Below are 24,793 nucleotides of genomic sequence, written 5' to 3'. Positions count from 1 at the left end.
AGTCCTGCCCTTCCTTGCACACTAGACCAGAGCGTGTACATAGGTACAGCTAAGAGCTCAGGACTCGGAATCCAGGTCAGATAAACCCTTCAGGTACAGAAATGGGAGTATGATACCAGGAAGGTAGGGAAGGTGGGAAGTGGAGGGGAGAATGGGGAACCTATCACAATGATCAACACATAACCACACACACACACACACACACACACACACACACACACAAACAACAGAAACGGTGGCGGTAGGGAGACAGCAGTTGGTGTAAGATATAAAAACAATAATAATTTATCAGTGGGTCCTGAGGTTGGGGGATAGAAAGAGAAAAAAGAGGAGCTGATACTAAGGGCTCAATAGAAAGTAAGTGTTTAGAAAATAATGATGGCAACATATGTACAATTGATACCATTGATGTATGCATTGTTATAAGAGCTGTAAGAGCCCCCAATAAAATGATCTTTAAAAAAAAAATGTTCCTTCATCTATCGGGTCTCATATATTCTCAGGGGGGAAAATGCTTACATTACTCTTTTTTTTTTTTTTACATTACTCTTTAAGAAGATTCACACACTATCTAATTGCAAGTGTAGAACATTCTGGAGAAGGCAAAATGATGTGAAGGGCCAGTGAACTGAGGTGGACCCAGTGACCCCACGTGACAGAGTAGAACTGCCCGCTGGGCTTGTTAGGGCGACTACAGCCTCGCCGGGAGCACACGGCCGGGTCCCTTCCCTCTCACGGAACTGCTGACCAGGTCAAAACACAAATCGTTCTGGAGGCTTCTGAGCACTTAACTGCTGCGCCACCAAGGCTCCGGCAAGACAATAAGAGCGAACCCAAGAGTGAACACAAGAACAGGCAGGGGACGGGGATTTCATAATCAATGGAACTGTGCCACGTGACACTGTCCCAGAGGACACGTGGCACCGAGTGTCTGTCAGACCCACAGATGTGCACACACCCGGAGCTTCAGTTAACAACGGAGCAGCCGCAACGAACGTGCCATACAAAGGAGAGATGTTATAAATGGGGAGAACTGCGCATGCGGAGTAGGAGGGCTTCCATAAGCCCCTGGGAAAATGCACGCGTACATGGGAGCTCTGTGTTTCTGCAAACCTATTCTGCCTGGAAAATCAAGTCTGCTCTACACACACGCACGTGCGCGCGCCCGCACGCGCATCTGGTTGAATTTCCTTTCCTTTTTGTGCATCACCTCGGCTGTTTGTCTTTCAAGTCTTTTGCTGTTTCTTGGAAAACAGATATCACATTATTACAATTCTAAACTACAGGCATTCTGGAAGTTTTCCTTTTGTATAATGATTTCCTTCATTCATCGTTATCGCACACTTCATTGGCACTCGGTGAGGCGGGCTTTTGAAATGATTGTGATTTTTTAACGTTCATTGAGTTAGTTAATTGTGCCAGCCTGGCTGATAATCACATGTGGGATTAATTGAAGGGCGGAGGGATAAATGGGTGGTGAGCCTCGCCTTTCTAGTTCTCGGGTCTCTTGCTTTGTGATGGTCGCACTGGGTACAGCTGCCTTAGCAGCTCCCTGCTTCAGCTTGCAAGATTGACTTCCTGCAAGACATCCCCAAGGAGAAGCCACATGGACCTATCCCGATGCAACCCTGGGTGCTGGAGCAGCCGTGTGGAGACCCCTGCTAGTGCTGAGATGCTTGTTCGTTCACTGACTCAGCTTTCCTCCTGCAGTCGGCATCATTGCCTCTGTTTTGTGAGGTGGAGGACTTTGTGGACTGGTGTTGGGTTAATGGGTTCATGTTGGACTTGTGGGCTTGGGCAGCATTGGGTTGGGATGTTTTCGTTATGCACACTTTCTTTACATCAAACTCTCTTATCCATGAGTCGCTGTGGATTTGTTTCTCCCAAGTACCCAGACTAATACATTCATTACCAGCCACTTACACATTCGTTTATCGGCCTGTTTAACGTTCAGTTGCTACGAATGCTCATTGTTACAGATGGATGACTCAAGCCTCCAGATCTGTCAAAAGTTAGAGGCCCCTCAAGCCCATGACAAACAGGAGTGAGGAAAGTGAATTCAGAAGGACCGGCCCAACTGCCCTTTCCTGAAGCCAGTCGTCCTGAGCCTCCACTGGAGCTGTCCTCTTCCCTCTGGAGAGAGTCCCTCCGGACAAGTCCCAGTGCTTCAGCGAACCGGACGGCCCAGGAGCGACCCAGACTTACTTGAGTGGCGGGTGGATGTGAAATATGATCTGGAATCGAGGAGGGGCCCAGTCTGCAGTCCCTCTGATCCTCGACTTAAATTTGATGTCCTGTACCACATCCACGCTGGATTCCAACTGCTTTCGTATGTGGTCTTCGTTTACAACCTTTGATAACAAGGACAAGCGGTCAGGAACCACAGAAGCACACTTGTGGAATTTAGAAAGAAAATGTTGCTGTTCGTAAGGTTACAATTCATCATGAAAATGGAAACGTTTGTTTCCTTTTTGGTTACAGTCTCAGAGACTCACGGGGCTGTTCAACCCTGTCCTAGAGGGTCGCTGAGTCAGCATAGACTCAATGGCCGTGAGAGATGGCAAGTCCCGTCCAGGTGTCGAAGGTCATTTTGATCTGGAATACTTTTACCAACAGCCAAAGCCTAATTTCTCTTCTTCATCAGGTGAGCCCAAACCCACTACCACCGGGTTGATTTTGACTCCCAGCAACCCTATAGGACAGAGTGCAGCTGCCTCCAGGCATCTCAGAGGCTGTCCATCTTCACACTCCCTCAAGAGGTCCGGTAGTTTCGAATGGCTGACCTACTGGTCAGCAGCCCAACTCGTAAACTAGTACGCCTTCCGACCCACCTTCCTCCATCATGCAAGCCATGTCTAAACCCAACCCCACCAACCCACTGCCAGCGAGCTGATTGCAACTCGCAGCCAGGGTTTCTGAGGTTGCAAATCCTTAGATGGTCTCAAGGTTCGCCTGCAGAGCAGCTGGTGCATTTGAACCGCTGACCTTGCAGTTAGCCATGACACTGTGTCCTAATGATCGCCCCGTCTTCTACCAGACTCCCTGGAATTGTCCGTCTTCTTCAGAAACAGCTTTGTGAAACCCGTTCTTCACTCGTGGCCACAACTGAGCGGTTGCTTTTCATGCTATTGAGGTGTGCATGGTGCTATGAAGTTGGGAACGATGCTGCTAGCATTTCAAACACCAGCAGGGGCACCCATGGTAGACACGTTTTCAGCTTCCAGACTAAGAGTAGGAAGAAAGGCCTGGAGATCTACTACTGAGCATTAGCCAACAAACGCCCCCTGGACCACAACACAATAGTGTCTGACACAGAACGGGAAGATGGGCCTCCTCGCTGGACGGCAGGGAACAATGGCTCAAACAACAGACGTGAACGTGGGTCAGTCGAACTTGAAGATGGCGCAGGGTCAGGTAAGCTTTTGGTGCGCTAAGCACAGGTCTCTGGGAGTTGGAGGCAACTAGACCCTCACGCACAACAACCTGCTCACAACCTCCCAGCTGAGCGGTGACCCCTTCACAGCCTCTTTTAAAATGGAGCTGCTCAGATCAGTGCTCCCCATCCCCCACCACGTGGCTGCTACCCTGGCTGTCTTATTTCCTAGGAGGATCAGCGCCACCCCCACCCCCCACCCCCGGCCCCACACAAACATGTTATCAAACCACAACAGATGATTCTGCACCATGACCACACCAGGCACCTCCAGGGGCGGATCTTTTGCCCTAGTGCCCTTTGCCAAAAACATCCTTTCTTCTGCCTCACGCTGCCACAATGCTGCCTGCCTTCCTCAAGTCTCGGCTCCAGCTCTGCAGCCCCATCAGCCTTCTCGTGTTCCCGAAACAGACGTCAACATTCTTGCCCTGCGTGTCCAGGGGCCTCAGCTTAGCTTTCCTCACAGTATGCTCAGCCCTCAGGAAGCTTGCATGTGCTCATGGGTGGTCCTAACTGGGGCTCTGCCTGGGCTTCAGCAGGAGGCCGCCTGTTGCCCTCATTCCTGCCTAGCCCCTATCTGCTCTGTCACCTGAGTCAAAATTGCCTCCGTGGCAATGAATCTGGGGGAATAGTGGGGTACCCAGTGAGATGCTCAGGTAGTGGTTCAAACCTACCAGATGGTCCATGGGAGAATGATACAGCCGTCTGCTCCCATCAGAATGCACAGTCTCAGAATCCCACAGGGTCGATCTATTCTTTCCTATAGGATCAGATATTCTTGATAGCTGTGGGTTTGGTATATATGTATGCATGCATGCATGCAACTGGCTATTTTGTCCCTGTGCAGTACAGGGTTGGTGGTTCTAATCTACTCAAAGGTATCTCAGAAGAAAGGCCTGCCAATCTCCTTGTAACAGATTCACTGAGACGCACGGAGTCCAGGTTTACTCTGGCACACATCGGTCACCGGGAGTTGGGACCCACACAACAGATCAAACGGGAAGTGTGAGCGCAGTCCCTGCTACATGGTCGGTCTCTGCATTCACGTTGCCCCTCCCCCCGCCAGCCCCCCAGTAACTGTACAAGGATCCACACCAATGCTTGAGTGAGCAACAGACTACTGAAAACTTAGGGGCCCCCAATTCTGCGTGGTTGTGATTTACACCGTGATAAAATATGTAGAACATAAAACCTGCCCTGATCACCATTTTCAAGTGTACAAGACTGTGGCAGGAATCCTACTTGCACAGTTGTATAAGCATCACCCCTGTCTCCAAAGCATTTTCATCTCCTCAGACGGAAATCCTGTAGCTGTGAAGTGCTAACTCACTGCGTTCCCCGCTCCTCACCTGCCCACGGTCACCACGCGTCTATTTTTTTCTCTGTGCATTTGTCGATTCCAGATATTTCATAGAGGTGAGTTCAGGGAGCATGTATCCTCTCACTTATGGCTCATATCCACTGATACATGGGCTGCAGCAATTGACTCAAACATAACCATTGTGAGGCTGGCACCGGACTGGGTGGCGTTTCGTTCCATTGTGCACGGGTGGCTGTGGGTCCCAACCACCTGGATGGCCCCTACCAATACCATCTGGCTTATCTGACTCTGCATAATGTGTTCAAGGTACATCTATGTCACAGGATTGGTGCCTTTCCTCTCTATGGCTGGGTACTCCACCATTGCATGGATAGATTCCATTTATTTTATCCATTCATCTACTGAAGGACCCTTCGTTGTTCCATCTGTTGGCGGCTGTGAAAGCCACCACCGTGCCGTGCGTATGCACACAGCCGTGTGAGCCCTGCCTCCCAGCCTTCTGGCTCTATGCCTAGGAGTGGGCATGCTAGGTCACACTGGTAGTTCTACCATTACCTCTTTGAGGGACCGTCAAAGTGTCTTCCAAAACAAGTTGTTTTGATGCTTACCGTGGAGCCAGAGGCATGCAGGGGACTGACCAGCTGAGAATTCACTTCTAACGAGAGACAGTGCTTCCGGAAAACTCGATATAACTCTTTGGCCAGAAGTTCAGCCGAATTAGCGTCTGCCTCAGAGATGCCGCTGAAATGCAAGGGGATGCGAAAAGTGGAAGACGATCCTCATCCTCTTCCCACCCCCAATGGATCAGGGCTCCGTAGCTGAGCGGGGGCATCCCATTAAAGACTGCCTGGCACCTACCCGGGCACAATGCCCCTGTCCTTGACAGAACCTCTTTTTGAAAGCAAGGGCACCAGGACTTGGAGATGTGATGAAAAAGAGACTGGAGTTCTAGTCCCTGCTCTGCTGCTTAGCAGCCTCATGGCCCCAGGCTCATCACATAATCCAGCTATGACTCCATTCTACACAATGTGATCCCAAAGCCTGCCCTGTGGTTGGAACTGGCTCCGCTCGGTCCAAAGATCAGACTTAGTGTTCCTATTGGCTCGGAAGGGACGCCCAGGGGTCCCATGTAAGGTAGCTTACCTCCTGGAGGGGCTGTAGGTACATGCACAGGTTCCCATCCCGTTGTTAAACTCCCCACAGTCTTAGGAAAATAAAGAGAAATTAGGTCTTTTCAGCCTGTTTCATGCAATCATAGTCAATACAAGAACACAAAACCAGCTCCCCGCTTCAGACAGCAACTGTCCCCCAAAGGCCTGTCTCTGTGCTCGGAGTCCTCTTGCGTATTCACTATGAGACAACAGACAATGCCAACGAGGGTGTGCAAAAACACACCCTCCTTTGAAGTCTCACCAAAATATCCCTGGGAGGCCAGAGACCCCAGATTATAGTGGCTACTCGCTTTCTCAACGGTTTCACATGAGATGCGAGAAGATTGGCTATTGAGACACTTTGAACTACAATAACACTCACCTGCTTTAAAGCAGAGACGTGAGCCCATCTTGGGAGGAGTTTCTTCACGTGCCACTATACTGTGGCACCTGTGGTGGGGCCAGGGTTTCTTTGTGTGGCAGGGCTGGGGAGGTACCACCAGGCACCCTGAGTTTCCAAATCTTACCTAACACGGCCAGTTCATCAAAGTCACACGGAGAGACCTCCTTCCCCGCATCACAGTCGGTAGATGTTCCAACCACTGGGCTGACTTTTAACACAGCATAACCTAGAAGAAGAGCAGAGAGGGTCTTGCCAACAAGAATTAGAAATGAGATTGTAGACGCTGAAACACTCCGAAACCAGGAAACCAAGGGAGCCAAGGGTTTAATTTCTCCACCCCTCTGTCACTTTGTTGTACCCTGCAGTGGCTTGTGTGTTGCTGCAACGAAGGGAGCAGAGCTACCCGTATTCCCAGCTCGGGGTGTGGGGAGGGGAGTTCCCCATGGCAGACAGGTTTCAGTGAAGCTTCCAGAGTGAGATGGACAGGGAAAAGTGTAGTGGTGAACTTGCAAAAATTCACCCTTGTGTTCTTTCCAGAGCTATGCTACAGGGGATCAAACTGACAATAGCCATTCGAAATACGAAGTATGATATTAGAGGGCAGTGAATTCATGTCAGTGGAGGCGGACCGACTCGGCAAAGGATGTGAAAATTGGCTGCACGACTCACAAAATGTCACGCAGGCACTAAGTCGTACGTGCAGTTGTGGCAGGATGGCTCTGCTGTGTGTACTCTCAAGAATAAAAGTTAAAAATTAGAGCAACTTAAAAAAGCTCATTTGGTGTCGTGCTAATGCCTGCAGGGAAGTGAAACAGATGGTCAAATACAAAGTTCAGAAACGGAGAGGGGACCTTCTTGACCTTTCTGAAGCTCCCTCACACTTTAACGCACTATAAAAAAACCACACTGCCACCCAGCCCATGCTGGGTCCCAGCGACCCCCTGTGCGTTCCGAGACTGTAACTGTTTTCAGGAGTAGAAAGTCCAGTCTGCCTCCCTTGGAGCTGCCGGTGGTTTCAATCTGCCGACCATGCAGATCCGCCCAACCATTACCCCAGCACGTATCATTCACTTATTAATGTAATGAATGTCCTTTGATCACCATGCTGAGTAGAATCCTGTAAAACATGCGTCTAAATGAATGAGCACAGAAAGAGAGAGGAAGACCGTGAACACAGTTGTTTGGGGCTTAGTCTAGCCCATCGGTCATACGGCCAGGACAGCCTGTTTGTTCTTTCATACATAAGGACGCTATCTCAGAGCTAACAATAACAAAAGCCAGGGGGAGAGAGAGGGAGAGAGAGAGACCGCAGGTGGGTTGCCTAGTGGAATGGGCCGAGTTCAAAGCAACACTCCACCCCTCAGACAACCACACCCTCTAAGCCTCAATTTCCCCGTGGATATGATGAGATAATAATGCCCACTTCTGTTCCCACCCTCCTTTGGTCATAACCACAGGGGTTATATACCCTTGGCACTGTGAATTGTGACTCAGTACAAACAGAACATTCTGCTTAGCCGAGACCAATGTCCCAGGCAGCCATGACTCTCTCCATTTGATTTCATTTAAAAACAAATAGATTCTCAACTCACAGTTGCAAAACCCTGACCGCTCCCAGGGGGTAGGACCGATCACCAGAAATGTCAATCAGAGACATTAATACATTTCATGTATTAACGTGTTTTTAAAAAATGTTTCAGCTACACATCAGTTTCCACTCAGCGATTCAGTGGCTATTTATAAGCATCCTGCTTTAGGCAGGTTCTCATTTCTCAATGAGTTTAAAATCCCCAGAGGAAGCTGAGACACCCGCGCATTCAACCAGCGCACCCCACCCAGCGGGGTGGGGGTGGGGGGACTCAGAGGCAGAGCTCCACAAGGCGTGACTCTGGGGGATGGGACATGGGCAGAGAAAACAAAGGAGCATTCTGGGACACCATGTTTGTACCATTGCACATGATACAGATCAGGGTACACATCCTTGTGCCGGTGGGAGAAGACTGCCTTTTGAAAGCTAAGAAGGACCGGAGGTGCAGTTTGTGAGAGAAACCAGCATTCCGGGGATCCCAGCAAAGCAAAGGGAGACAGAGGCGGAAGCTGAGAGCCAAGTTGCCAGCAAGTGCCAACACTCTAGTGTAACAGGCCACAGCCAACGTGAGGAAGGGCCCTCGGGGCCCAGGGGGAGAAAGGCAAGGAGAAGCTGGGTCATGCGAACAAAACCTTTCGACGTGGAGGAAACTGGAGTACTAGAAGCTGCACTGTGGGAGACGGGTGTGTGCTGGGTCAACTAGAGGGGCAAAGGTGAAAGTGGGAGAAAAATGAAAAGGCAAAAAACGGGCATTGAGCCCAGTGATGCCACCATTCCTGGGTGTGCACCTAACAGACTGGGAAGCGGGAGCTCAGAGAGGGCAAGGAAACCACAAAGACCAAGCTCGCTGCCCTCCGGTCAAGGCTGACCCACTGTGACCCCCCTGGGGGTGTCTGAGGCTGTAACTGTGTACGGGACTAGAAAGCCCAGGCTTGCTCCCAAAGAGCAGCTGTGGTTTTGAAGTGCTGACCATGGGGATCGCAGTCCAATTCGTAACCACCATGGCTCCTCTGGGGGCAAGTAGGTAGAAGAAATGCAGACTATGGCGAAAGGGGGGCACCCAGTTTCCGTTAAGACTAAGGAAAAAATTCAGAAACAGACAATGATGATGGCTGCCCAAGAAGATGAGTGTAATTAATGTGGAAATGGCAACTCTTTGAACTATTTATGTCCATTTAAACACTGAAAATATATCCACAGAGAGAGACGCATGCACACAATGGTGAGAAGGCTTCAGAGTTCATGGAAAAAATGGAATTAAAAGAGAACGGAATTTTCCCACGGACGTTCTAATGCCCCCTCATGCCTGGAAGCAGGATGGAGTTTTTCTGCAATGACTGGGCTGCAGGTTCATGCACTGGTCTGGGGTAAAGGCTGGACTAGAGGACAGGCTAGAGGGACCTCACCCACCTCATAACCTGGAAGTCAAGGCTGATCTGACTCAATAGGAACACAGGAGACGGGAACACAACACAGAAAGGAGAGTGTGCCACAGACAAACCTGGTTTGCCCTGCCCTCCCCGCCCCCCAACCCCTCACCCCCAATATCCTGGTGGGGGTGGATCCTCTGGATCTTCAACCTGAGGCCCAGTACCGATAAGCCAGAGCCTCCTCTGGACTCTGGGTCTGAAGTCCCCACAAGACTAAGCTGAGCAGGGAGAACCTGGCTGAGATACGAGGAGTCACGGGAGAGGCTGGGGACAGGCAAGGGGAAATAACACAGAGAAGAGGGAGAATGGGAAACTGCATGACGAGGGACAAGGACAAGGGGTGACAATCCCAAACAGATGAGCCCTCAGAGCTGTGTCTGTACTGCTCAGTTCTCGGGTGATCCAGTGGCCCCCACCCCTCTCCTGGGTTCAGTGGGAATGCTGTACCTCCTTTTTAAAATCCCTTTTGATTTGAGCCAGTTACCTATTTCAACAAGTATTTGTGGTGCACCTGCGCTATGCCACACATTGGGCTGGGGACCACGAGCAGTGCGTGCCTCCCCTTGCTACTGGCCAGAGTCTTGAGTAAGATGCTAAGTAAAGGAAACCAAGAGGAAAAGCAATTTAGTTTTGAATCATTGGGGGGCAGGGGTTGCGAAGGAGTGATGGAGAAAAGACTTCGGTTTAGCCATGTTAAGTCACAGGTTCTGCTGAAGCTGTTTGACAGATTCTAGCCAGGCAGAGCGAGCGCTCAGAGGACACGGCTGTGACAGAAAACAAGAGATCTGGGAAGTCTTCACTGAGGAGGAATCACTGGAGGCGTTGCTGTGGATCAAGTCTCCCAGAGAGTGAATAGAGCCAACGAGAAAATAGAGCAATGCTAGGACTCCCAGCTAGGAAAAGGTACGATGAACAAACCAAGCCTAAACCAAATGCAACCATCAAGTCAATGTTAACCCATAGACACCGGATAGGATGGGCCAGAACTGTCGCTGTGGGTTTCTAAGACTGCAACTCTTTACAGGAGTGGAACGCCCGTCTTTCTCCAGGGAAGATGGCGAAAGCTAATGGCCCCCCAAAGGGGTCCCGACCCGCAGGTTGAGAACCGCTGCCTTACGGGTTTTCAATGGCTAGTTTTTCAGAAGTCAACCATCAAGCCTTCCTTCGCACGTGTCTCTGGATGGACTCAAACCACTAATCTGTTGACCATGACCGTCGTTTGGACCACCCGGGCACCACTTGTTATCCAAGTCATCCCACACTCATTCCTCGGCTGCCTGCTCCATCCTGTGAGCTCCTGGGAGGCAAGCACGACGACGTCAAGTAGACGGCGGCGTTTTCTCCCCCTGGTCCCTCCCAGCTTGTTGCTTGGGAATACTCGGGTGGGAGGGAGAAAATACGCAGGAAGATCTAGGAAGTGCTCTGTTGTAAATGGCATAGGAATGGGCGCAGTCATGACTCAAAAATGGACGGTCAAGTTCAAGATTACAATAAAGCGCCAGCAGTACCCAGTGTGGCACGTGAATGGAGCACGACCCTCTAGACCCGTCGCGAGGGTTCTACAGTCGCCGTGAACGTTTTATCAACAGGACCGAGAGACCTGTTGAGAGAGGGTAGGAGAGGCAATGTGTGGAGACAAATCACAGACCCTCCCACGTTTGCCCACGCTTGCCTTCATAGCCACTATCTGAAGAGGTGGAAGACACAGATTCTTGGTTTCTGTTGGCACAGGTCATCTGGGGATCAGCCTGCTCTTTGCCAAGCAGTGCACTGGCTTCATCTCCACCCCAGTCCTCTGCCTGCTGTTGGCTCAGAATAGTCCACTTCACTTTCTCCATTACTGATAGAATCATATCTGCAACATAAAAGTGGGCATTTTCCTGCAAGGAAAAAAAAAGATCAGTTACAATACTCAAAATACTCACAATCAGGACACAGTTCTTTATTGAGAGTATACAAACTTGAAAAATCAATATTGTTTCATTTAACTAAATAATTGTCACACATATATAGAATATATTATTTATATAGAATATAATATATATATATATTCTAAAGTCTACATCTCTCAGGGACTCAAGAGTTAGTTCAATATAACCAGCAAATAACCCACGGTGAATTTCTTGTGACAGAAAGTCCACGGCAGACATGGTGACCTACGGCAGACATGGCCCATCAATCACAGAAAAGATCCCAGCTGAGCACAGACACCGCTTTAAACCCCTCCCCGCTCAGTGTTCCCGGCAGCCACTACCAATCGAACCCTGAAACAAAATGGAGCCTGGCTGTTATATTTCAGCTTCACAAAGGAGACACTGTCTAGGTTGAAATCAGAACAATACTAAGGGACCAAGGGTCTTGGTGGTTAAACAGAAAATGAAGAGAATGTTTTCACCTTTTCTGCATCGACAGGGAGCACACATGCCTCTGGTGAGAAGGAGGCCAAAGAAGTGGTTCTTCCGTTGACTGGAGCAGCACCTGCCGAGTAGCAAGTTATTACAAACGGAGGAAAGCAAGTTCAAAAAGTGTTCAGGAAAACAAACGAAGCGAGCATTTTCTAAAGAGCAGCTTTAAATATGGAAGAAGAAGAAGGAGGAGGAGGAGAAGGAGAAGAAGAAGAAGAAGAAACAACCTAGGACAATTCTAGAATCAATGAGATAACAGGAGGAGGCAGACCCTTCCCACAGTAGGTTTCTGATACCTACCCCATGCCAGTGTTGCTTACTGAGGAACATTTTGACAAGAGGCTACTGGCGTTCATTTGAGAAGTTCAAATGAATCGCCTTCAGAGGAGGAATGGAAAAGCAGGTGGAGTGAGGCAAGAAGATAGAAGTAAAAGGAACAAAAACAAAGCCGTTGTGTCGAGTGATTCGGACGCAGGAGAACCTCGTGTGTGGCAGAGCTGAACTGTGCCCCGCACGCACGGTTTTCCACTTGGTAAACGTTCACACACTGCCTTTCCTCACAGGCACTTCCAAGCGGATGTAAGCTGCCAGCTGTTCTGTCAGCAGTTGAGCTCTTCACCATCTGAACTACCCAGGGGGTCTTCAAAAGAGAAGAGGGTGATGGGAAATGCCTAGAGAAAATGGGAGGTGACGAGGGCAGGGCGAAAAGAAGTACGGGGTCCTTCCTTCACCTCACTGCAACTAACCCCAAACTTCCAGAAACAAAAGGCCAGTATTGCTTCTCTAAATTGATCTTGCTGCAACGAGGAGAGACTCACGGGTTCCTCCATCCAAAGCCAGTCCACTGGGGGGCGATGGGGAAACCGTGCCCACAATGTGGTGGCTCGTGGAGCATTCCTTCCGAGCGGTATCCTCACCCATGGATGTGCTCAGCGCAGGGTGCCTGACATAGAAGCAAGCAGGGCTACCCTAGTCTCTGACCGCATGTGCAAGAAGGTGGCTAGTCCATGGACAGCTTTGAGCATCTTGGCTTTCCAAGCCTTCTGGGTCAGCCAGCCTTCTCTGGAAAGGACTAAAACAACCTCAGGTGTGTCGGAACAGAACCTGCTTCTAGCGGCTGCGTTCTCAAAAGCAGGTCACCAGGTCTTTCTGCTGAAGTGCCTCTGGGCACACTTGAACGCCCAACCTTTCAGTTAGCGCTGAACCCTTGCATCCCCCAGGGTCTCCGATGAGCTGGAACTCTCTGATCGCAACTGGTCCAGGGTGGAAAGGGTGGACTTTGGGAGTGGCATCAGCCCCTCTGCCACCATGGAGGGAATGCTGCCACAGGCCGCACCCAAGTTCACAGAGCACGAGGTCAGGTGTTCGCGTTATCTAGGGAAAAACCCAATCCAAACCCACCCCCGCTGTCTTTGCGTCAGCTCCCCCTCACAGCAACTGTATGGGACAGCGGTTCTCAACCTGTGGGTCCAGACCCCTTGGGGGGCCATATGACCCTGTCACAGGGGTCATCTAAGACCATCAAAAAAACACATTCACAATATCTCATTGCATATTGTTTTGTGATTAATCACGATGCTTTATGTTTAATTGTGTTCAATTGATAACAATGAAAATGCATCCTGCCTCTCAGATATTTACATGACGATTCATAACAGTAGCAACATGACAGTGATGAAGTAGCAATGAAAATAAATTTATGGTTGGAGGTCACCACAACCTGAGGAACTGTATGAAAGAGTCGCAGCCTTAGGGAGGTTGGGAACCACTGCTCTAGGACAAAGTCCCGCTGGTCCGTGGTTTCCTGAGACTGTAAATCTTTACTGGCACCCGCAGCTTTATCTTGCTCCCTTGGAGCAGCGGGTAGGTTTGAACTACTAACCTATCAGTTAGCAGTGCCACCAAGGCTCCTTACTACTCAGGGACTCCGCTAAATTGATAAACTTCAGTCACTGTCCGTGTGTGTGTGTGTGTGTGTGTGTGTGGTGTGAAAGTACACACAAATCACTCTTTATCCTGGACACTAATCTAAGTAAGCGAGCAAAAAATGTTGGAATGGGGGGGGGGGGAGGGGGCGGAGAAAGACCTGTGATCTAGTTTATCATTTATCAATGATCAAATTTGACTCTTAGCTCAAGATCAGAAAAATTATCCGAAATTTTTAACCTACAAAGGATGCGTAAACCCAAACCAAACTCACGGCCCCTGAGCCCGTGCTGGCTCAGTGACCCCGTGGGCTCCCCGGGATGCTGGGACTGTAGAGGGGCCAGTGCTTGCAGCTCGCTCCCGTGCAGCCCAGTGTGCCGCCAGGGCTCCTTCTAACGTGTCCAGACAGCCATCATTTTTCATTTTCAAAAGTTTTCACTAGAACCACTCCGATCGTCTAGTAAAAGTACACGATGGGCATACAAGCTTTTTTTAACTTAGGGGGGGAAAGTTCATTGACCCTTCAAACTGGGGCTCTCATGGAAATACCACAGTGTGGCCATAGCACGATGAGTCTTTTAAAATAAGAAACCTGCCCAAAATTCTAACAGCAGCAGCAGCTCGAGTTGGCACTGGAGGGGCACCGCGTTTGAGAAGCTGGAGCACTGTAGGGATGTGCACATGGCTTCATAGCAACAGTGCTTCGAAGAAAGCCTTTGATTTAGGGAAAAGGACTGTTGGATAGTCTTTGGGGTAAGGTGGTTACTGGTTCTCAATCTTACTATTCCATAACCAAGCCTGGAATAGGCGAAGAGATGGAGTGAATGAATCTCCTACCGAAGTGTGCAACAGAGCTCCGTTAACGGATTGTCTGCAAGCATCCTCCACCAACCACATGGAACTGAGGACATGTGTGCAGACACTTTAATTTGCCCGGTCAAACCTGACACGCCCCGTTAGTTATCAGCTGTCTTATCTTGATCGAAGGCGGTGCAAATGGCTGACGTATTCAGGAGTTAATCCAAAGGTTGGAGGTTCAAGTCACCCTCAGAAGAAAAGCCTGACAACCTCTTTCTGAGAACCCTAGAGCACAGCTTTTTTAAACATTCATTTACCTATCTACCTATGTATTTATTTATTTTGGTAATCTTTTTTTTAATCATTTTATTGGGGGCTCGTACAACTCTTATCACAAGCCATCCATCCATCCATTGCGTCAAGCACATTTGTACATTTTTTCCCCTCATCATTCTCAAAACATTTGCTTTCTACTTGAGCCCTTGGTATCAGCTCCTCGTTTTTCCCCTCCCGCCCTGCTCCCCCTCCCTCATGAACCCTTGATAATTTATAAATTATGATTGTTTTATCATATCTTGCACTGTCTGACATCTCCCTTCACCCACTTTTCTGTTGTCCATCCCCCAGGGAGGAGGTTCTATGTAGATCCTTGTAATCGGTTCCCCCTTTCCACCCCACCTTCCCTCCAGCCTCCTGGTATCGCCACTCTCACCACTGGTCCTGAAGGGATCATCTGTCCTGGATTCCCTGTGTTTCCAGTTCCTATCTGTCGGAGCACAGACATACAGGGATGGCCCTGAGTCGACGGTAACTCCATGACAACTAGTTTACATTGAGCAAAAGACATGACCTTTCCCTACAGTCTAACTGAAACCAAAAATCCACTGTGATTCCAAATCACCTTGGGCCTGTAAGGGGTTTCTAAGACTACTCTAAATCTTGACAGAGCACGCAGCCTCCTCTTTTCCCGAGAAATGGTTGGTGGGTTGGGTTTGAACCACCAACCTTGCAGTTAGCTGTTCAAGGCCTAAGCCACAGGCCCACCAACTCTCCTGCCCATAGTCTCGGAGAAAGGAAACCCTTGAGCTCACCTCTTGACCCTCTCCCGTGGTGGTTGGGCCAGAGGCGGCCCTAAGCGAATGAACGCGCTCGCTTCCAGTGACTTGCAAGGAACCCCATGAACTTCTGTTCTCACAGAGCAGACAGTAAGGCCAAGCAAGCGTGAAAGCAGACAGGGGGACAGTCGCCCACTGATGTTACCTTCCTCCGCGCAGCCTGTTCGGTGGGGAGGCAGGGCAAAAGCACCCTCTGCTTCAGGATCCGGAGAACGGGCCAATTCCTTAGAGCTGGTAAACGGAGACGCCCCAGGGGAGCTTCCTGAGAATACCATCCGAGCCAGGTCCTGGCTCTGCCCAGAGGAGCGCCAGGTGGGCGGCGGAGTGCTGTCCTGTGAAGGGGTCTCTGTTCCGGAGCCCCCAAGGGACTGCAGGGAAGGGCCTGCTGGCGGGATCTCGTTGGCCACACAGTGGCTCCTGGTCTTCCCCACTGTCCCCTCTCTGGGGCACATTTGCACCCAGTCAGGGTTCATCCAGGCGGCCCTGTGCCTCTGGAGCCTGATGTCAGAGAGGCTGGGCGAGCCAGCACCCCTGCCTGGGTGATCACTGCTCCCCCCCCAGGGAGCCACTGGGGACGAGCGCTGGCCCACAGCCTGTAACTCCATCTTCCCAAGGTGGGCGTGACCCCATTCACAGCAGAGCCCAGGGTCTGTGGCGGCGGCTGCACCTCTAGTCCAGGGCCTGGATTCGCCTTGCGGCCAGCTGGAGGTCTGACCAGCTTACCTGCAAAGAGCAAACAGATTTCAAGAGACATAGGGTTCTATCATATTTGCGACTCAGATGAATTCGAAGAGGTCCACAAAAATGCACACTTCACCTCATGTAACACAATGCATTCCATTTGGGTTTGCAAGTCCAAAGTCAGTGTGTGTGGCGGGGGAGGGGGTGGGTGGGTGATAGTGGGTGGGCATTAGACTCATGGCCTGTGTGCAGCCATTAAGGGGTGGCTGTTTTCTCTCCCGCTGTCAGTCAGTCTATGCACACTCAGGGCTCAGCTCCGGCAGGCTGGGGTATGTGAGAGAATTCACCTATACCTGTATTCCTCCCAGTGTCCCCCACTGCCTCCCTCACCGTTGCCAGCCCCTCTTAGTATAGCATGCCTTCCCATCACCCAAGTTAATACCTGTCTACTCAGCACCCAGTTTTTTGCCATCCACCCCCAACCATTTGGGGTCATCATTGAACACATTTTTTTTCTTGTAGTTTGAAAACCTTTTCTTGACTTTTTTTTACACACCCCCCCCTTTAGTTAAGTGAGGTAGTGCTTAAAAGTTGGAGTGATAAGGAACAACTATTGGCATTGTCATCAGCTGGACTCCTGACATGTGCTAACAACAGAGACCTCCACTAAAGTACGCCGAAGGAGCCAGCCAGCACGCACACGTTAACAAGGTGATGTGCTGAAGCCCATGCCTAGCTGCAAGCTCACTAGAGAGCAAAAGACCAAACACAGACGGGAACGCCCCGGGGTGACTCTGTTATCGTGCTGTGCCATCACATCAATTCTGAGTCACAGTGACGCCCGTGTCCGAGCTGAACGGCCCCGCCGGGTCGGGTCTCCTGGGCTGTAGCCGTTACAAGCAGATGGCCAGCTCCTCGCTCCTGAGCAGCCACTGGTCGTTGAAGAAGCAGCCACGCCCACACCTGTCTGTAAGTCAAGGAACCAAGGAACCCGGCTATGGGCAAGGAAGGGAGCAACATAGCCAATACCCTTAGACGTTTAGCCATAACTGTGAGAAGAAAAAAAGTTTCTTTTTTAAAGCCGGGGGAGAAAAATGCTTCTTTAAAGGAGGGAGAGGCATGCAAAAGAGAAGCGCTCCTGGGACTTAAATACTGGCCCAGCCTGTGTCCCCTTGTCCCATTCTCCCGTGTTCTAAAAGCATCCTCAGTGAGAGGGCCAGGTCTGGAGAGGAGCCGTGCAGACCATTTAGGCAGGATCCGCCCCGGGGAGGGTGGCCGGGAGTGCATGGCATTGGGGCCAGTGCATGGCTTCTGGTGCCATCGGATAGGCACCGGTCCCTGTGTGGAGACACTGGTTGGACTTCAGCTGCAAACCAAACGGCTGGCAGTCTGAACCCACCCGGTGGCCCACAGAAGAAAGGCCTGGCGTTCTGCTTCTTTAAAAAGACGACAGCCAAGAAAACCCTATGGGGCACTTCTCCTCTGTAGCACATGGGGATGCATGAATCTGTGTGTCCTCCTTGCCCAAGCTCCCTGCTGACCTCCGGGCTGGCATCTCTTCCTGCTCATCGAACATGTGTCGAGTGGGCATCTCAAACGTGAGCCATCCACAGCAGACACTGGTTTTCCTCCAAACCGACTCCATCCCAGTTTTGGGATCTCAGGAAAGAGTCTTCTCCATTGCTTAAGCCAAAATCCCATCCATCTTTCCCTAAACTGCAGCCTCCATCCATGGGCAAGTGTGTCTAGAATCATCACTCTAGTCTAAGCCACCATCTTCTCCCACCTGGACACCCTACATGGTTCCCCAATGGGGCCCCCACTTCTACTCTTACACATCAACAATCGATGAGTGGTCAGGGAATCGAAAAGCAGCATTCCCCTAAACAACCTGCCCCAGTGGCTTCCCGTCACACTTAGAATGAGATTTCATTCCAAGTTGGAATGAAACTCTACGTTTAGATCGAACAGGTAAATTTGCAAACTTAAATGGACATCTAAGTTTAGATGGAAACTCCTTAGTTTGTCTTAAAGCTGGACACGACCCTGTCTCCTTCCAATGAACAGCAAACGCTGTAAATTCTCTCCCACCCGTGGGTGACGGTCTCGCTCCCTCTGTCCAGGATGCTTTTCCCCCAGATGACCACACACCTGGCTCCTACCGGGCTCCTTCCCGTTGCACGCGCTGCGGCGGATGAGATGCGTCTTCAAAGAGCCTTTCCTAACCCCTCTCTTAAGAGTACTTCCCCCCACACTCCCCGTCACATCATCCTGTCTCGTTTTCATCATCATTTGCACTTCCTGAGATTTTTAGCTCCTCGTGTCAGCCTGCCCCAACCCTCAGCTCCAGGGGAGCAAAGGTCTTTTCCGTTCCCTGTCAGCCCTCCCCACCCCACGCCCAGCTCCCGCCTGCAGAAGTGCTATGTCTAAAAACTAGTCGCCGGGACTCTGACTCCAGGCAATTGCATGTGGAGCCACGTAAAACGGCCCCGTGGGTTTGCTCTGTGGCTGCTGGCTCAGAAGTAGATCCACAGGCCCCTTTCCCAAGGCACGTCCGGTGGGCTCAGCCCCCCAACCTTGTGGCTAGCAGCCAAAGGCATGAACTATTTGCACCACCCAGTTCAATACATCTTTATTGACTGGAAAATGATAGTCAATAAAGTCCGAGCCAGAGAAAGGGTTTTGTGGTAGTCTGTGGGTTCTATGGCTGCCCAAGACCTCGTTAACGGGTGACAGAGCGAACATGTCACTTTGAGGACTGAGTTACCCCTGACCCAAACCACGGTACAAAGGGCTTCAAACAGTCTACGGAAAAATTCCATTATCTTTTCATTCCATTTTTCCTTTCGGGAGCTGCTTCACATCTTCAGCTGCCTCGGGGGCACGTGAAAGCTAGACACCGAGGAAGGCAGACCAAAGAAGGGGTGGCTCTGAATTGGGGTGTTGGTGAGAAGACTGACCGCACCAGGGACCGGTAGAAGAACCAAGACATCGGTCTTGGAGGATGTACAGCCAGGATGCTCTTTAGAAGTGACCTTGGTGAGCCTTCATCGGACACAGTTCGGGCCCGTTATCAGGAGAAGCCAGGCCCTCGACAAGACTGACCGACACTGGGGCTGCCATGCGGGACTCGCGCACAGGCAGGATCGTGAGACCAGAGAGTCCCTCGTGCTGCTGCACAAGGACAGCGGCCGCTCCGAGCCAGCACCAACTCCACTGCAACCATTCCTGGGCAGAGTGACTCGCACAGGAGAGAAGTGAATCCATGTTTCTAAAGATGGGGCATGTTTTGCTCACCCAGGGCTAGCAGCGGTAAGATATACACTCAAACAGACCCAAAGAAGGTACTCCTACAGGTGAAACATGAGCTATAATTCTTTGGGCTTCTTGATTTGGGGGTATGTGGCATTCCTTCTTGAAACACCGGGTCCTACAGCACCTGGGTTTCCTCCAAACCCGTTCTTGTTGAGGGTCTGAAACCATGGAATGACCACGACAGTGCACCTGAGCCGTTTGGCCTTTATGATTTAACCTCTGGACACCGATAAGTAACAGTGGGCAAGTTTTATAAAGAGGTTGGGATATGAAGGGTCATTGTTAAATTTTTTATACATATAGACATTGGGTCATACTGGACATATTCTTTTTCCCTTAAGAGTAGGTACTGAGGGTATAAATCAGCGGTTCTCAACCTTGGGTCGTGACCCCTTTGCGGGGTCGAACGACCCTTTCACAGGGGTCGCCCGATTCATAACAGTAGCAAAATGACAGTTATGAAGCAGCAATGAAAATATTTTATGGTTGGGGGTCGCCACAACATGAGGAACTGTATTAAGGGGTCGCGGCATGAGGAAGGTTGAAAACCACTGCCTTCGAAGAAAGGATGGCATTTGGACGTGTTATTGGGAGAGACCAGGCCGTCACGCTTGGTAAAGCAGTGCATCAATGACAAAGAGGAATCCCGTGACAAGAAGGATTGGCACAGTGACTGCCACAGTGGGTTTGACATAACAATCGTGAGGCTGGCGCAGGACTGGGCAGGGTGTCATTCTGTTGCACATAGGGTTGCTATGGGTTGGCCCCACTCAAGGGCACCTAACAATAACAGCAGCAAAAACAACAACAACATAGTATCAACGGGCCTTACTTTACTCCGCCAGACTCCCATTGGTTGAAGTGTTCATTTCCTATTGTCTAAAAAATACATCAGCGAACACCTTTTATTATTGTCCTGTGTTGACTCTTTTCTATGTTCGTTCTGATTTCTAGTCTCAATCCATAGATCATGCTATTTGCCTTATTTCCAAAAGAATAAAACTATATAGGTATCTTTTTCTACACATTACATATCATTTGTGGGTGTGTAGGGGGCAGTAGATGATTAAATATGAAAAACATATTTTAAAAAAACCAACTCACAGCCATTGAGTCAATATAGCCTCCGACAATAGCAACTCATAGTTATCACTGCTTTTTATGCCCGGATTAAAGCCAACCTTTCAAATAGAATGCGGATCTGCATGAGCCTCCCAGGCACAGGGGAACTGACCCAACTCATAGAACAAAGACCTACTTCCTGATAAAACGCAATTTTCAGAAGCAGGGGCTTGCTCCACTTCCTTCTTAAAAGGGGTTGTTGCTTCATACAAACACCCAGCGGGTGCTGAGTTTATAAAATCAGAACACGTTCGGGCGGGAACAGGCCCGTGGGAGTCGACACCCTGTTCAAGGGTGTGCGCAGTGGCAGAGAGAGAGAGTGGAAAGCCAGAGGGACCGTCAGCGCGGAGCAGGAGATCCTCTGAGGGGCAGACAAACAGAGGAGAGGGAGGGTGTGGCATAGATCCCTGCGAGAGCGGGCCAACATCTTCTGTCCTCATCTGTAGGGCAGCAGGTTAACGCATGAGATACTATGGGCATGCAGCTCGTTGCCACGCCGCCTGTGATCTGTGACTCAATTGAAATAATATCCCTGCCACCATAGAAGGGGTCATTTGAATAAGACTCCCGTGATACAAAGATAAAAGCAATGCCTTTCAGAAAAATATTTTTAAGAAGAGAAATCAGATCCAAAGCTTACTGTCATTCCTAATGCACATTTCCTATGTCGTGATTGCTACTGTGTTTCCCCAAAAGTAAGACATCCCCCGAAAATAGGACCTACTTACAGTTTTGCCTCTCGCTGAAATATAAGGCATCCCCCCGAAAATAAGACCTCCCCCGAAAATAAGCGCCCCCCAAAGCTACCATAACTCTGGACTCTGGACCATAGCGGTGGGCGCTGCCGCACAGCTCACTGTTGGCCGCGCAGCACAGCCGGAGCAGACAGGAAGTGCGAGGTCTCTTTTAATAAAATAATAAATGTGTACTGTATTCTTCTTCATGGAAAAATAAGATATCCCCTGAAAATAAGACCTAGGGCATCTTTGGGAGCAAAAATTAATATAAGGCACTGTCTTGTTTTCGGGGAAACGGGGTAGTTATATTGTATGCACAGTAAGTTCTGTGGCAAAGGAGGCTCCAGGGCCGGCCTGCCCCTCGCTGCAAGTGTTCAGCCAACCTGTCATTCTGCACAGCCCCGGGTCCACTGCATTCCCAGGGCTGTAGCTTAGCTGGCAAACAGGTAAGCTTTGCCGAGGGCCACACACCTCAGGTGTGGGCATCACCTCGCTAGACCTCACAACTTCTTTCCGCCCACAAGCAGCTGCCATTTTGACGGCGGCGGATGGGCAGCTTGGCTGCTTCTGATCTTAATGTCATTATCTGAAAAGGCAGGTCTGAGCTGGCAGAAATCCGGATCGCCTCTGTGCGGGCACTGAGGACTCAACGTATACGTAACCCACGAGGCATCACGTTCACGGTGGGGACGGACCCCTGATGACCTAATGGGGGTCAGCGTAGACTTTTTCATACCGTTCTCAAAGGCTGGGTTTTCTGGAAGATCACCGGTTCTTAATTCTGAGGTATGTGCACCACCCAGGCCTTTTTGTCTGAGTAATAACCAATTTTCAATGTTACCTTGGGGTGGGGGTGGGGAAATGAGGGGAGGAGACATCTCTTGGTCTCCCTATCAAAACATGCAGCTGTTTGTTCCTTCAGTTCTCAGACCCATGCTATTTAACCTCAGGCCTAAACACCAACTGAAATGTAAACTCCATGAAGGCAAACGTTGGTGCATCCTGGACACTCACTGCTCAGGGCCCAGAACCTCGAACAGCGGCACGCAACAGGCGCTCAATACACTTGAACGTGGGCAAGGAAGGTAGGAAGGAACTGACGTGTTGTACCGAAGTCTGCTGCCCAGGAGAAAAAAGAGTGATGAAGAAATGCCACCCTGAACAAATTAGAGCTGGCATCCTCTCTACTTGACTGACGGCTTCCGGAGCAGAATGACGTAAGAGAAGAGAAATCATGAATGCTAAGTATGCGGAGGTGAAAGGTGTCGCTCATGTATCAATCATAGGGCACCGTCTTCAGCATGCACAGCAATAAAAAGAGAGGGGCCAATTCTTCCTTATTTCTGATCTGGGTGTGTGTGTGTGTGTGTGTGTGTGTGTGTGTGTGTGTGTGTCCCTGAGGGGCCAATTCTTCCTTATTTCTGATCTGTGTGTATGTGTGTGTGTGTGTGTCCGAGGGGCCAATTCTTCCTTATTTCTGATCTCTGTGTGTGTGTGTGTGTGTCCGAGACTTTAGTATGCACAGCAATAAAAAGAGAGGGGCCAATTCTTCCTTATTTCTGATCTGTGTGTGTGTGTGTGTGTGTGTGTGTCCGAGACTTTAGCATGCACAGCAATAAAAAGAGAGGGGCCAATTCTTCCTTATTTCTGATCTGGGTGTGTGTGTGTGTGTGTGTGTGTGTGTGTGTGTGTGTCCGAGACTTTACAAGTTCAGAGGGGCATCATCCTTGGGTTCGTTCTTGTGCTTCAACAACTTAAAAAACCCATGGAACGACAAGTTTTCTTAGAGTAAAAGGCCAGACCTGAGGACCATCCCAAGAAAGAGCGAGCATGGGGAAGTCCAGAGAAGTCCCCCCTATCTCAGCAGGGGCACCTCCCCATGCCCTCGCTCACAGTACCAAGCCAGTCCCGCATGCTAGCTAGCCAAGGCCCCCACTCCCCATACTAGCTGTTTCAGCCTCCAGGTGCGTCTTTTCTGATGCGGCCAGCCCCTACTCACCAGTCCAAGACCTTGAGGGTGGCCTGGGAGTCCCAGACCAAGGCCTCCTAATTACTCAAGGGTCACTTTCCCAGAGCCAAAGACAAAGGCCTTCATACCCCACAGCTCCCCAGAACCTCTGACCATCTCTCTCTGGGTCTAGTTCCCTTTGGGCTTGGATTTTCCATGCCAGTTCGCATCCCAACAGCACGCTGAAGCCTCGGAGACCCCTAATCATTGGACTGCATGACGTCCACACAGCGGCGCGTGCTGTCCAGGTGGCATGAGGCACACTGCCCTAACCGCAGCACCAGGAAGGAAGCGAAGCAATGCTGCAAAGGGGCTTGTTGGCACCGCAGGTCCCTCTCGGGGCTCCTGAGCAACGTCTTTAGCAACGACTCTTAATTTTGAAAGTGTGCTGTCAGAAGTGTGGAGCGGAAGGACAAAGTAGATTTAGAGAAACAGAGAAGGCGGGGCTGAAGGGAAAGCCAAGCTTGGGAAACAGTAGATATTTCACCTAAAACCTAGGGGATTGTCCAAGCCACAGTCACCACGTGCGTCATGGCTGCTCTCTCGCTCAGCAGCATGTGATTGGCAAGTCTCGTTTTAACTGTGATGACAGTTTGAGAGCTGAAATGCTGGCCACGTAGGGACTTGGCCACCAGTTTCACCATTAGTAACTAGTGGAACAGAACAAACAGAAAAGGCTGACGTATGATCCACTTTTCTTTCCAGTCATATTCAAATAACATCCATGGGCTGCACTTAGCAGGCTCTTGTCAATGTCGTTAGCATAGTAAAGAAGGTGCCGATTGGATTTGTCACAAAGCACAGGATTAAGAACCGTACAGCTAGAATTGACTCGATAGCCCGGAACAGTTGGCCCCCAAGCTAAACTCAGCCATCAGGCGAATTTCAATGCACAGAGACTCCATAGGACAGGGCACAATGGTCCCGTAGCATTTCCCAGGCTGCAGTCTTTACAGAAGCAGACTGCTACACCTTTCTCCCGAAGAGCAGCTGCAAGGTTCCACTGCCAAACTTTTTCAAAGTTAGCAGCCAAGCACATTAACTTCCGCCTCCACCCTCACTGCTCTTTTTTTTTTTTTCAAATCATTGTATTAGGGGCTCATACAACTCTTATCACAATCCATACACACATCAATTGTGTAAAGCGCATTTATACATTCATTGCCCTCATCATCCTCAAAGCATTTCCTCTCCACTTAAGCCCCGGGCATTAGGTCCTCATTTTTCCCCTCCCTCCCCGCTCCCCCCTCCCTTGATAATTTATAAACTCTTATCACAATCCATACATACATCAATTGTGTAAAGTACATTTGTACATTCATTGCCCTGATCATTCGCAAAACATTTCCTCTCCACGTAA

At 50.1% G+C, this 24,793-nt stretch overlaps 1 protein-coding gene across 2 annotated transcripts in view; it reads right to left on the bottom strand.

The window, feature by feature from the left end:
* RUBCNL (rubicon like autophagy enhancer) overlaps window positions 1-24,793 on the bottom strand; it is a 56,554-nt gene that overhangs the window by 20,577 nt on the left and 11,184 nt on the right. Inside the window, exons 2-8 of one of the 2 annotated variants that reach the window (XM_045289096.1) lie at window positions 15,716-16,293; window positions 11,722-11,804; window positions 10,999-11,206; window positions 6,433-6,534; window positions 5,898-5,958; window positions 5,363-5,495; window positions 2,206-2,351 (exon numbers count right to left, since the gene is read on the bottom strand). In XM_045289096.1, the coding sequence (XP_045145031.1) occupies window positions 2,206-2,351; window positions 5,363-5,495; window positions 5,898-5,958; window positions 6,433-6,534; window positions 10,999-11,206; window positions 11,722-11,804; window positions 15,716-16,175 (1,193 nt within the window). In that variant the 5' untranslated portion in view covers window positions 16,176-16,293. The remainder of the gene's footprint in view (window positions 1-2,205; window positions 2,352-5,362; window positions 5,496-5,897; window positions 5,959-6,432; window positions 6,535-10,998; window positions 11,207-11,721; window positions 11,805-15,715; window positions 16,294-24,793) is intronic. The other variant, XM_013007588.2, reaches the window with a different exon arrangement.

Source organism: Echinops telfairi, unplaced genomic scaffold (assembly GCF_000313985.2).
Source record: "Echinops telfairi isolate 266 unplaced genomic scaffold, ASM31398v2 ScPeMD7_24;HRSCAF=84, whole genome shotgun sequence".
In the NCBI taxonomy this organism is placed as follows: Eukaryota; Metazoa; Chordata; class Mammalia; order Afrosoricida; family Tenrecidae; genus Echinops; species Echinops telfairi.
This window is presented reverse-complemented; position numbering and strand designations above follow the sequence as displayed.